Source organism: Ctenopharyngodon idella, chromosome 4, assembly GCF_019924925.1.
Source record: "Ctenopharyngodon idella isolate HZGC_01 chromosome 4, HZGC01, whole genome shotgun sequence".
Taxonomy (NCBI): Eukaryota; Metazoa; Chordata; class Actinopteri; order Cypriniformes; family Xenocyprididae; genus Ctenopharyngodon; species Ctenopharyngodon idella.
The window spans coordinates 29,933,162-29,946,905 of NC_067223.1; the positions used below are offsets into that span (position 1 = coordinate 29,933,162).

The window sequence follows — 13,744 nt, forward strand, 5'->3', positions numbered from 1 at the left end:
TCTTCAGGCAGTTCCTTTGACCTCATGATTCTCATTTGCTCTGACATGCACTGTGAGCTGTAAGGTCTTATATAGACAGGTGTGTGGCTTTCCTAATCAAGTCCTATCAGTATAATCAAACACAGCTGGACTCAAATGAAGGTGTAGAACCATCTCAAGGATGATCAGAAGAAATGGACAGCACCTGAGTTAAATATATGAGTGTCACAGCAAAGGGTCTGAATACTTAGGACCATGTGATATTTCAGTTTTTCTTTTTTAATAAATCTGCAAAAATGTCAACAATTCTGTGTTTTTCTGTCAATATGGGGTGCTGTGTGTACATTAATGAGGAAAAAAAAATGAACTTAAATGATTTTAGCAAATGGCTGCAATATAACTGTCACGATCATCGTCTGTTCCTGTCAGTTCCTGGACTCCATTTCCCATAATCCTCCCTGCCAATCACATGCACACTCCACACCAATCACCTGTTGCCACATACAGTTTAGCACACTACCTGGACTATAAAAGACTCACACACACACCACCTAATTGCGAAGTCTTGATTTGCCCCGGTGATCAACTCTGAGCGTTTTCTTGTGGACTGTTTCCTGGTTTCTGTCGGATTGTTTATTCTTTGTGATTCTCTGCTGCCTGCCCTGAACCTTGCCTGTGTACTGGACTGTGTTTGTTTGCCGCCTGCCCTGATCTCTGCCTGTGACCCGATACTGTTTGTCTGCCGCCTGCCTCGACCCTTGCCTGTCCCTGTTTATGTTTTTGCCTTTGCCCCTGTCTACCTGTGTATCTACTATTCTTAATAAAGCTGCAAATGGATCCCCGCTCTGCCGACCCATCATTACAATAACAAAGAGTGAAAAATTGAAGGGGGTCTGAATACTTTCCGTACCCACTGTATATATATATATATTTTAGACGTGTGTAGATATTCGGTAATGCGATATATCACGATAATGAATATGCACGATATTGATAACGTGGGCACTTCAAAATACCGTAAATAATAATTTATTACCAATTATTAATTTTTATAATGCATTTAATAATACTTTCCCGATCAACCGTATAAAATGCACAACACTGCTGTGTTCTGCGTCAAAGGGACTCAGATGTAAACAAGCCCAATGTGCATGAGAAGCACATGGCGGAATGAGTGAAGGAGATGCGCTGAATGAAAGTGCACGTTCACTCTCTGACAGCAGAGGGGGCTGATGGAACAGCAGAATTCAGCAGTTACCCCGGAGACCCCGCAAACAAAGCAAATGCACTAGTGAAGTTTTTAAAATGCTTCAAACAGCATTCATTTTTTTGTAATCTCAGTGTTGTTCATCACAGCACCAAATACTTAATACTTAAAGACTTAATTGGCTATTTATTTTTAAACTTAAACATTTTTATATTTTAATCTGGACTACAACATGCCCTAATGATTAGAAATGTTCTGATTATTTGTTATTGTTCAGTAAAACTTTGAGACATACGGCTTCATTAGTTAACATGTTAATTCATTATTACCAAAATGACAATGAAAAATACTTATAAAGCATTAATCAAAATAACTTATTCAATGGACCTGAGATAAAACTAAAAATGATCAGTTTTATTTCTTAAATAACATTAACAAAAAATAATAGGCTACTTTCTGTAACAAATGTAACTATTGCTCAATCTTAGTTAATGGATTAAATAATGAGACCTTATTGTAAAAGTGTTACCTGTTGTTCTTTATAGCCTAATTCTTTTGCACTTTAATCTGTTTGAAAATTTTACTATATATATTTTTTGTGTATTGTATTATTGTATTTAAACATTCAGAGTTCTTTTTGTTATTACAAAAAGAGTTCTCAAACCTGTTATACCATGACACTTTTTTTGCAACTTATTTCAATATCGTGATAATACAGGTGCTGGTCATATAATTAGAATATCATCAAAAAGTTCATTTTTTTTATTATAAATTATTTTTAAAAATGAAACTTTCATATATTCTAGATTCCCCACATGTAAAGTAAAACATTTCAAAAGTTTTTTTTTTTAATTTTGATGATTAGAGCGTACAGCTCATGAAAGTCCAAAATCCAGTATTTCAAAATATTAGAATATTTCCTAAGATCAATCAAAAAATGGATTTGCAAAACAGAAAAGTTCAAGTTCTTTAAAGTATGTTCTTTTGTGCACTCAATACTTGATCGGCAGGACATATTACAGCAAATGACTTGCTCCTAGCACAAATTACTGCATCAGTGAAGTGTGGCATGGAAGTGATCAGCCTGTGGCACTGCTGAGGCACTATTGAGCCTTCAGATCATCTGTATATTGTTGGATCGACTGTTTCTCATCTTTCTCTTGAAAATATCCCATAGATTCAGGTCAGGCATATTGGCTGGCCAATAAAGCACAGTAATATCATGGTCAGCAAACCACTTGGAAGTGGTTTTTGCACTGTGGGCAGATGCTAAAGTCCTGCTGGAAAAGGAAATCAGCATCTCCATAAAGCTTGTCAGCAGATGGAAGCATAAAGTGCTCCAAAATCTCCTGGAAGATGGCTGCATTGACTTTGCACTTGATAAAACACAATGGACCAACACCAGCAGACGTCACGGCCCCCCCAAATCATTACTGACTTCAGAAACTTCACACTAGACTTCAAGCAGCTTGGATTCTGTGCCTCTCCAGTCTTCCTTCAGACTCTGGGACCATGATTTCAACATGAAATGCAAAATTTACTTTTATCTGAAAAGAGGATTTTCGACCACTGTTCACTGTCCAGTTCTTTTTCTCCTTAGCCCAGGTAAGATGCTTCTGACGTTGTCTCTGGTTCAGAAGTGGCTTGGTAGTCCTTTTCCTGAAGATGTCTGAGTGTGGTGACTCTTGATGCGCTGACTCCAGCTTCATTCTACTCATTGTGAAGCTCTCCCAAGTGTTTGAATCGGCTTTACTTGACAGTATTCTCAAGCTTGCGGTCATCCCTGTTGCTTGTGCACCTTTGCCTACCCAATTTCTTCCTTCCAGTCAACTTTGCATTTAATATGCTTTGATACATCACTCTGTAAACAGCCACCCCATTCAGTAATGACCTTCTGTGACTTACTCTCTTTGTGGAGGGTGTCAATGATTGTCTCCTGGACCATTGCCAAGTCAGCAGTCTTCCCCATTAGTGTGGTTTCAAAGAACAAGAGATACCCGGAATTTATACTGTAGGGATGGTCATTTAATGAAACTCAAATGTAAATATTCTAATATTTTGAGATACTGGATTTTGGACTTTCATTAGCTGTACGCTCTAATCAACAAATTAAAAAAAAAAAAACTTTTGAAATGTTTTACTTTACATGTAGGGAATCTAGAATATATGAAAGTTTCATTTTTTTAAATAATTTACAATAAAAAAATGAACTTGTTCACGATATTCTAATTATATGACCAGCACCTGTACAGTATACCGTGATAAAAGCTTCAGCAATTAATCGCAATATGAGAATTTGATACCGTCACATGCCACATGATATATATATAAAATTATATTATGTTGTACAGTGGTTTAACATCGGGTCCCTAATGAACAAATAATTGAAATGGGAATATTGGCATAATCAATTATCTAAGTTAAAAACAAAACTAAAATTAATAATAATCTCAGTCTGCATTTTTTAATCATTAGAAACTGGAGCAAGATTAAACGCGTAGCTAAAAATTACATGTACTTTACAGAAACTCAAGAAAAAGACCTGCAAGCAGAATACGTTCATCCATGCTGTTGGATTCCGTTTTTGGGCTAACAGGTGGTTCATACAAGGTCTTGGAGTCTCTACAAATGAGTTGAATAAGAATGATAAAGGAAACATACAAAACATTAAGTGTTCTCCAGTGTGAACTTCAAGACCAGGGTTGGGAACCATTGAAATACAAGGTGAAAAATTATACATCTGGTTATGGCTGGGTGATTTTTCCGATTAATTCGAATTTAACGTTTTGCCTCGATTTTATTATTTTTTAAATCGAGAAATCGCGATTTTGAATAAAAATGTTCCAAAAACGTTAAAACGTTACAATTGGACATGTTGACAATACAAGCAATGATAACCGTATTAGGAGAAGAAAATGATCCGACCTCATGATGGCGCCGGCGCGCCTGATTAACCGCTCTCAGGTGACGCTCTATGAACGTAGAACACATCACTATTCTTAAGCGGCTGTTCATTCAGAAATGCGTTATTGCGTTATAAAAATGAGACGCAGGCAGTGGAATGAAAAAAAAAAGGCAAAGTTATTAAACGCGAGTTGTTTTTTTTTTTTTTTTTTTTTTAATTGACCGCCGTGTTTTTAGAATGCCGTTTCATGGGTGAGACGCAGCAAAAGACGCGAGACACAAGTGCAACATCTAAACATGTCCGCCAAACATAAAAACAATAGGACAAATAGCGCAATGGAATGCAAAAACCTGTAAACCTGTTTGATATTTCATGTTTGCATGATGGTGACAGGCTGAAAGCTGCTGTTGTTTTCTGTTTTTACAAAGCATTTGCTGTTAATAATAGCCTATTACTGGTGTTATTTATTGCTATTACTTTTTGGCTAAGAAATATTTAGCATTTTCTTATTTTATATTACTTCTGAGTATATAGGATGTGTTTAAGATAAGTTTGTACAACATTTGCCTTCATATTTCAGGCATATTTCTGCAAAGATATTTAACAAATTGTTTTACATTTACACCATGTTGATCACTTAAAGGGTTAGTTCACCCAAAAATGAAAATAATGTCAATTATTACTCACCCTCATGCCGTTCCACACCCATAAGACCTTCGTTCATCTTCAGAACACAAATTAAGATATTTTTGTTGAAATCCGATTGCTCTTTGAGGCCTCCATAGCCAGCAATGACATTTCCTCTCTCAAGATCCATTAATGTACTAAAAACATATTTAAATCAGTTCATGTGTGTACGGTGGTTCAATATTAATATTATAAAGTGACGAGAATATTTTTGGTGCGCCAAAAAAACAAAATAATGACTTATATAGTGATGGCCAATTTCAAAACACTGCTTCAGGAAGCTTCGGAGCGTTATGAATCAGCGTATCGAATCATGATTTAGATCGCGTCAAACCTCCAAACTGCTGAAATCACGTGACTTTTCTGCTCCGAACCGCTGATTCGACACGCTGATTGAAATATGTTTTTAGTACATTAATGGATCTTGGGAAAGGAAATGTCATTGCTGGCTATGGAGGCCTCACTGAGCCATCGGATTTCAACAAAAATATCTTAATTTGTGTTCCGAAGATTAACAAAGGTCTTACGGGTGTGGAACGACATGAGGGTGAGTAATAAATGACATTATTTTCATTTTTGGGTGAACTAACCCTTAAGTTTTTAAGTTGACTATTTAAAGAGTAAAAAAAAAAAAAAAAAAAAAAAACGAAATCGAAATCCTCAATCGGTCAATTGTTCTGGAAAAAAAAACAAACAAAAAAAAAAAACGAGATTTTATTTTTTTGCCATATCGCCAAGCCCTACATCTGGTTGATTAGAAAAGTATTAACCCATCTGGATACAAACAAGAAGTTGTTTGTTTCTTTGTTTGATTAAGTATATTTTGGGGCATTTTTAGCTTTTATTGGACAGGACAATTGTATAGAGGAGAGGGGGTTGGGATCAGAAAAGCTGAGACTCGAACTTGGGACAATGGTGATATGTCAAGGTGTTGCCCACAATGCTGGCTTTGACAAATGTTCAACTGGTTAATAGCAAGAAAACATTTACACCAAGATTTTTCAAACAAACCTTTTTGAAGGATATGGCCAGCTTGTTCCTCAGCATTCTTCAGTTCAACAGCAGGAAGTGCTCTCCTCATACTCAGCTCCATCCTCACATCACTGATGATTTTCTTAAGAAGCTTCAGTCGTCTGCTCCGTGACGGGCTAGATTTCATTGCTGTAGTTAGATCCAACTTTTCCAGTAGCTCCCTCAACTGCTCTTCAAATGACATGTGCTCCCGGTTGGCTGGAACCAATAAACGGTCCACTGAAAGAGGAAGTAGAATTGTTTGTTAAAGCCTATTTTTCTGATTGATTTGTTAAAATGTAGGGATGGGAACTGCAAGGAATTTAATGGTTCTGATTCTTAGTTTCGAGGAAGCACTAAATTGACCAATACCAGTCAGTACATCTAAGAGTGACATTTGTTCAAAAAATGCCATTGCTTAGACACAAGGACATAAGCTTGAATAAAATACACTTCTTTTGCTATATTTTGAAAAACAGAAAAGAAAAACAGTGGGTGTGTGTATCCACATTTTGTTTTACATGTAAACACCTCAAATTATCTCACACCTTCACATAAGGTGCATTGAGTTTAGTTTGCTTTATGTTCACGAGCAGTTCCCTTTTACATGCAGGTTCACATCATTTTGATATTGAGATACCATTGTGGCTACAGATGAATTGTCACAAGCACAAATTGTCACTGTGGCTGATGGACACAAAAACTTTGTACCAGTATACTAGTATAGTTTTGTGCATTTACCATCTTCCCAGGAGAAAGGTGCAGATGGCTCAATCTTGGGTTGTTCAAGAAGGTGCATGCCAGTTTCAAAATCAAAGCCGATTCTCTGAACATCTCGACGAGTTTTCCTGAGCACAGCTCCACCCTGGTCTCTCAATCTAACAGCTGCCCTGTAGAAGAATGTATCCTTTCCATTGTACTTCATGCAGTTTTCAATAATGAGATTGAAGTCTGCTTCAAATTCATCCAGATATTTGTAGCCTTGTGCATCAATGCGTTTGCTCATGGTGGAAAAATCCATTGGGTGTATGATGTGGTCCATATAGTCAGGCACCTGTGAGCAACACAAACAAAATAAGGGTGAAATTCTGATCAGTGATAAATGACTCAAGCCTCTTCACATAAAATAATCCTAAACACTGTATTTTCATCAACTCATAATTACCTATTACCTGTATTTTCAAGTCATAGATCAATAGAGGAATCATCATTAAATTTTGTATGTGCTCAAAAATCAGGTAGGCCTATGGGCTGATTTGCAGAATTAAGTTATCAGAATCAGATCAGTAAAGGATAAAGTGGCAACGGTACACCACTACTTGTGAATAGATTTCATCATGCACTATGTCAGTGTGTTTCAGAGTGTTAAAAGCTCAAAAATAAATGCAAATGAAAGAAAGAACATTTGAGATGCTGTGCAATGAAACTGGTCCACTGGTTAGCTCAGTTATCCAATCACATCCACAAAGTAACAAAGTCAGTTTGTTTTCTGTTAATGTGTTTTCATTATAGTTTATGTGCATGTCGTCTTATTGGATAAAAATGTATTCACCTTAATTGAGCGCATACGTTTTTTTTTTTAATCCATATTTTTAGAATTTATGTGCATCTTGGCATTTCCATCCAGCGTTTTGTATGCGATATCCTAAAATGGAATGGATGGAAACAGCTAAAGAGATCGAAACAAAACTGACTGAATCAAAAGCTGTTGATGTGCTGTCTGTCTCCCTTCTTCCCCCTTCATGTCGCAGCTTACCATGCCCACTTTTTTAAAAAGCAATTTTTAAAACTGCACTGAGAATTATTCATAGTTTTCAGTCACGTGAATGTCGTGGAGCCCTGGAGGGCAAAACAGCCATGTAACTAAAGAAGCCAGGCTAAAGAATCCTTAGTGCAACCCACCCTTAAAGTGCCTTAATGTACTAAAACAGTGATATTAAAAGATCAAATTCAGTTTAACCCTTTTTGATGATGCATACTATACACAGGCGAGCAGATGAGCCCAGAATATGAACGCAGTGCGTTTTCTTTATAATGGTTTTCGATGGAAAAAACACTTAACGAGAAACCTTGTGTTGCATTAATATTCTGAGTTCATTTGTTTGCCTGTACAAAGTATGCATAATGAAGTAATGTATATTGAATTTGGTCTTTTAATATCACTGTCTTACTACATTTGATCTTACTACAAACCTGGTAGAAATGATTGGCGGGCAATGGAGGAAAGCCTTGTTTTGCCCTCCAGGTGGGCGTTCCTTTAAGGGTGTGACATCAAATGAAAACTATGAATTGAAACTGAAAAAAGGGATTCATGGCCTGTTAATGCAATATTAAAGAACCAACAAAATTCAAGTTCGATGCAACATGTGATACCCATATCCATATGCAGGATGACCAAACGTGGCAAGCCAAGTCGGGTCATGATGACCATGTAAGTAACATGATTGTCTCAATGATTAAGTGTAAGTGTGGAAATATTAATACTTGAGATACTGATGTTGTATCGAGAGAATCGATCCTCACATAAAAACACTGATAAATGTTTTAACAGTAATTTTAGTACTTCTATTATTTATCAGCTTGGAGAAGAAATAATTTATTAGCTTTGGGAAGTGAAAAAAATGAACTTACAGCTCTCATTAAAACAGAGAGAGCTGACACAGAGTTTAAACAGAGATAGAAACATCAAACACAATGTATAAAAAACAACTAAATGTGACAGTTTATGTGTTTATGTGAATATTGTTTTACGTTCACTTAAGTTGCTTTTTATGTTCTGTAATTGATAATAAATTATAAATAAATACAATTATACTATATTGCTGAAAGCTATAATTACTCATTTTCTCCAGAAATCAAAAAAATAAAATAAAATGGAGACATCAGTATCAGCATTAGTATCAGTATCTGTGATACTGGCCTTCATTCACAGTACTTAGTAAAAATATGCCATTAAACAAATACTTAATACTTTAATGTTGGATACGATTAATCTGTTTCAAATGTTTGGTCATTCCTGGTCTTAATTGCAGCTAGATTGATACCTTCCAGTATATATGGTTCACTGTATTATTAATTTACATACTAAACATTTGTTGTGTATCCGGATCATGACCCACTGACTTTTATGCTGTGTCTCTGACCTCGCACAATTGTTCATGTTGTTCACGTGTGTGCTATTATTTTTTTTTATAATTTTGATACGTTGGTAAAGAAAAGCTGGCTTTCAATGCATTAATTTAGCTTAATTTATCATGGGTCATAGACTCTTTATTAGACAACTATTCATTATTTAAAGCTATTAATATAGGAGCTGTTGTTATTAAGTTACAATTCACATTTCTCTCCTTTTACCTGATATATATTGTGCACCCTGATTTTGCTTGAAAAATTTACCAAGCAAATGTTTTGCTTGAAAAGCGTGCTTATGCTGTTTCTTTAAAGTACATTTCTTTAAAATTTGCATTTGCTTTGACATTTTTTGGAGACACTTAAGTCACACAAAAAGTATTTGATACATTTTAATATGTAGACACTGTATACATAGTGAAATGCCTTCTGACTTATTTTAAAGTTAAGGAAACTACAGACCAACCTCTTTAATGCTGACAGGCTCTGCAAAAATGCGTGCCTGGTCTTTCTCCTGTAACTGATCAAGCACAGCCCTCAAAAGGACTGTGAAAGGAGTGAGTTGGAACTCCATTAAAGTCTGCTGAAGCATTATCTGCAACAGAATCACAAGAGTCATCATCAAAGAACACGTACATGCAAACAGTAAACATTAGCAATACAAATGCTTATCTTGACCATACTGTTCTCATACCTCCTCTCTCTTAAGTTTCTCTCTCTTCCTAATCAGCTCCAGCAGGAGTCGCGCTCGCTCAAGGTCATGTCTCAACCGTTGCCACTCCTTCAGCTGCTCCTTCAATGCTCGAGTCTCCTCCTCTGACTGTTTCTGTCAGTACAATGTTTTATAGTTTTAAATAAACTATTATTAAAATTCAAAAATTTACATCACCATTTTCAAGTGCTTAGTAACGCTGCATAAGCCGATATTTACCGGCTGTGTGTTTTTCTGGGAATGTAGGCTAGTTTGGAGGCGTCTGTTGAGTGGCACTCCATTTCTTGATTGTCTTTTTAGGGTCCAATAGTTCAAGATAAGTTCCCCAAATGCCGCCTTCTTCTGTAAAGAAACTTGATTGAGGATTGTGTTTAACCTGTAGGAGAATGACAGTGAACAATGAAATGAAATATTTCAAACAATCTCACAATCTGATCTTGTAACTATTGCTTAAAAAAAAAAAAAAAAAAGCATCATTTTAATTTTGCACAATCATTGTAAAATAATATGGTGTTGCGGAATTTTTTTGTAGCCTTTTGGTGATATACTAACATATCTAACATATATATATATATATATTTTGATATTTGCACTGAAATGGCTTAAAGGGATAGTTCACCCAAAAATTCTGTCATTCTGTCATCATTTACTCTCCCTCATGTTGTTCCAAACCCATGAGACTTTTGTTCATCTTTGGAACACAAATGAAGACATTTTTACTGAAACCTGAGCTATTTCTCTCCCTCTATTGACAGCTATGCAATTACCAATTTGATGCTTCAAAAAGTTCATAAAGAGATCATAAAACTAATCCATATGAATTGAGTGGTTTAGTCCAAATTTTCTGAAGAGATGCGATCACTTTATATGATGAACAGATTGAATATAGGCTTTTATTCACATATAAACATAGATCAGCGAAAATAAACAAAAGCTCAACCGAACCTACTTGATGCGCGAGAACAAACCTCTCGTGGAAGCACAAATGCGCTGTGTAACACACGAGAATTAACCTCATTGGTTCTCGCATAGCACGTGTCAAGCAAACATGTTTGAGCTTCCGTTTACCACAACTGATTTATGAGTTGATGTATGTTTATATGTGAATAAAAGCCTAAATTTAAACTGTTCATCATATAAAGTGATCATGTCTCTTCAGAAAATTTGGACTAAACCACTCAATTCATATGGATTAGTTTTATGATCTCTTTATGAACTTATTATATTAGTTGCGTAGCTGTCTATGGAGGAACAGAAAGTTCTCAAATTTTATTAAAAAAAAATCTTCATTTGTGTTCCGAAGATAAACAAAAGTCTTACAGGTTTGGAACGAAATGAGGGTGAGTAAATGATGACAGAATTTTCATTTCTGGGTGAACTAACCCTTTAAAATGGTCTGATATCTCAAACTTTTGCAAAATCAACAGATTCAAACATACCTTTCAGATGAAAAACTGGGTACAGACACAGATGGAATTGGGGCTACAACATCTACCTCATTGTTTTTAAGTCTCTTCTGCTTTTTTAATCCTATCCTGCTGCTCTTTTTGTCCACTGACTGACAAAGACTGTTGTTTGTCTTAGTGTCATTATATATTGTAAGCGGCCTTTTAACGGAGCCGTTTGGGGTGTGGGCCCCACAGTAGGCTGTCTTTTTTACTGAGAAGGTGGGTACACCTGAGTCAGTCAACTCTTTAATAGGCTCCATTTTCATAAACAGACCGGCCTTCTGCGCACAGCTGACATGGAAAGCGGTGTAGCAGTTGGCTTTGTGGCACTGGATACAAGCCCCAACACCTTTTTCTTTACAGAGGTAGCAGGTAAGCTTCCATCGAGCAGGCGGGATGTTTGCAACACCATCGATGGGCTCAATGAAGACCGTATTGGAGAACCCAACCTCTGGAACCCATAAAGCACAAACCACATGACCCCATCGGTCATCTTCCGTCTTTTTGACCGCTCCTCCCTTGTTAGGGCAGAGGATGCAGTTAGCGGGTTGTGTAGGGGACTGCAGACAATGTCGGCAAAGCCACTGGCCCTCTGGAATATACGGAACACCATAACAATCCTGATGAACAGCTAGGTTGCACATATCACAGAAAAGAATGGCGTTGCTGTCCATGCAATCTCCATCCATACATATGCAGCAAACAGCATCTTCATCGATTAAGGACTGGAGGTTCTGTTGGCCCTGACTCTCTAAGAATGATTCTTTTTCAAAACGGTCAAGAAGGAATTCGAAGGCATTGGGGGAAACCTGGTTAAGACCTTCACACTTTCTTTTCTCATTGACTATCTCAAGCCAGGCATAGTCTTCTTCGTCCATATCATACTCCACTTCCTCATTCAGCTCTTCTAATGTTTTCTCCTCATACTTGTAGTATGTAGAAGGTCTGCGTGGGATTGCTGGGAGATTGTAATCCACTGTGCGGAATTTGGGCTCAGGAAGGGTGCAGTCTTGTACCAAAGCCTTTTGTGCGGTGACAGCAGCGTTCTTTTTCTGCTGGTTGTTTCTGAGGCGTGCAGAACGTACCAAAACCTGCTGGTGTTTTTCAGCATTCTCCTTATTGCTGGTGCACTCTATAATTTCCTGTGCCATGGGATCCTCATCCGTGATGATGTCGAGCTTGTCAAAGATGCTGATCCGGTGTAGCCGGCCATTGACTTCTAGTTCCACCATCCTCTGGGCCTGAGCGTAAGTCAGTGTTTCGCGGTTTGGAGAAGGCAGCCGCTGGGGGGTGGATACTTTGTGAGGCAGAGATTTTCTTTTCATTTGGGATCCTTACAAAACTGAAAATAGAGAACAACTACTGTTATCCCTAATACAACAGTGCAGCTGAATTAGATGTAGATGCATGCCTCAAGTCAAACCATTCTTATTTACTTGACTGCTTCTAAAAAAACGTATCCATGTCATCAAGGAGGAAGTTATTCAAACTTATTGTTACCATAGTACAATGATAGTATCAGATACCATGATAATTTTAATGTATACCACGACAGTGAAGCGCAATGTATTTCTAATTATACTAAGGTTTTACCACGGTATTATTATGGTGCTACAAGAGAACATTGATTACTATTGTAGAGGCAATTCCAATCGAAACATTTTCGGGCATTACAGACGAGATCAGAGACAAATGTACGATTCAAAACATTTTGTTCATTATATGTGCATTGCAAACAATTTTTTCCTTTTTGAACATAAGGGCCACGTTTGGGGATCGCCTATGATCCCCTAAAATGCTGTCTAGGTAGGCATTTCCTTATGTTTTGAGACACCATAAAAGATGCACATTCAAACCTTATTGCTTTATAACCCCGTGCATTATAAAACAGGTGCACCCCTGCAAATCGAAAAACATTGACCGATATTTAAGGATCATATTACCTCTGATCTGTTGGATAAAGAGAGGAGCAGCTTTCTAAAGCGATGGCGAGATGGCCTGCAGTAATTCCGTACACAATGTTCTCATCCAAAGGCCACTGATTTAGTTCTGCATGGATAAATCTGGAGTGCTGCAAAACCTTATCCACAGCGGCCGCCAGGACTATAGTACTGGACTAATATTCACTAGGAAAATCACTGGTTTAATTGCCATTCAAAGGCAGTATCGTTTCCTTTCCTGCAACGAGCTGTGATACGACTCTGCGCCTGCAACCAACAACAATGCGGATGGTTCACTACGAATAGACGTCCCACCCGCAACGCACTACGTCATGACGTACTATAGGGCACAGGCTAGTCAACATTACTTCATTGTTATGAACATTATATTTCATAAAGGAAAATGTACTTCTTTCATTTGGTTCTGTTTCCAGACAACTTTTTAAAATTATTTTTTATCTATAACATTTTCTTTCTAAATCCCCAAAGAAAGAAAGCGCAAGGAAGGTTGATCATAAAACATGTGACTTAGTTTTATTCATTTGAGTTTATACTACTGTTTTGTATTTGAACTATTTGTTTTCTTAATTTATAATATAACAAGGATTATTGTTTGTAATGTTATGCATTTTTAATTGTTTCAACAAAAAATCCCAACATATTTATACATGCATTTTTATCACTTAATTGCAAACAGGAAATATACATTAATAAAAAGCTGGTTAA

The 13,744-nt window shown here is 36.8% G+C and overlaps 1 protein-coding gene across 4 annotated transcripts in view; it reads right to left on the reverse strand.

The window, feature by feature from the left end:
• brd1a (bromodomain containing 1a) overlaps positions 1–13,367 on the reverse strand; it is a 29,270-nt gene extending 15,903 nt beyond the window's left edge. For 2 of the 4 annotated variants that reach the window (XM_051890135.1, XM_051890134.1), the window contains exons 1-7: positions 13,022–13,364; positions 11,070–12,420; positions 9,850–10,006; positions 9,613–9,744; positions 9,385–9,513; positions 6,531–6,843; positions 5,790–6,029 (exon numbers count right to left, since the gene is read on the reverse strand). In XM_051890135.1, the coding sequence (XP_051746095.1) occupies positions 5,790–6,029; positions 6,531–6,843; positions 9,385–9,513; positions 9,613–9,744; positions 9,850–10,006; positions 11,070–12,403 (2,305 nt within the window). In that variant the 5' untranslated portion in view covers positions 12,404–12,420; positions 13,022–13,364. Of the gene's footprint in view, positions 1–5,789; positions 6,030–6,530; positions 6,844–9,384; positions 9,514–9,612; positions 9,745–9,849; positions 10,007–11,069; positions 12,421–13,021 lie in introns of all 4 variants that reach the window. The other 2 variants (XM_051890137.1, XM_051890136.1) reach the window with 2 other exon arrangements.
• Between the last annotated feature and the right edge of the window lie 377 nt (positions 13,368–13,744).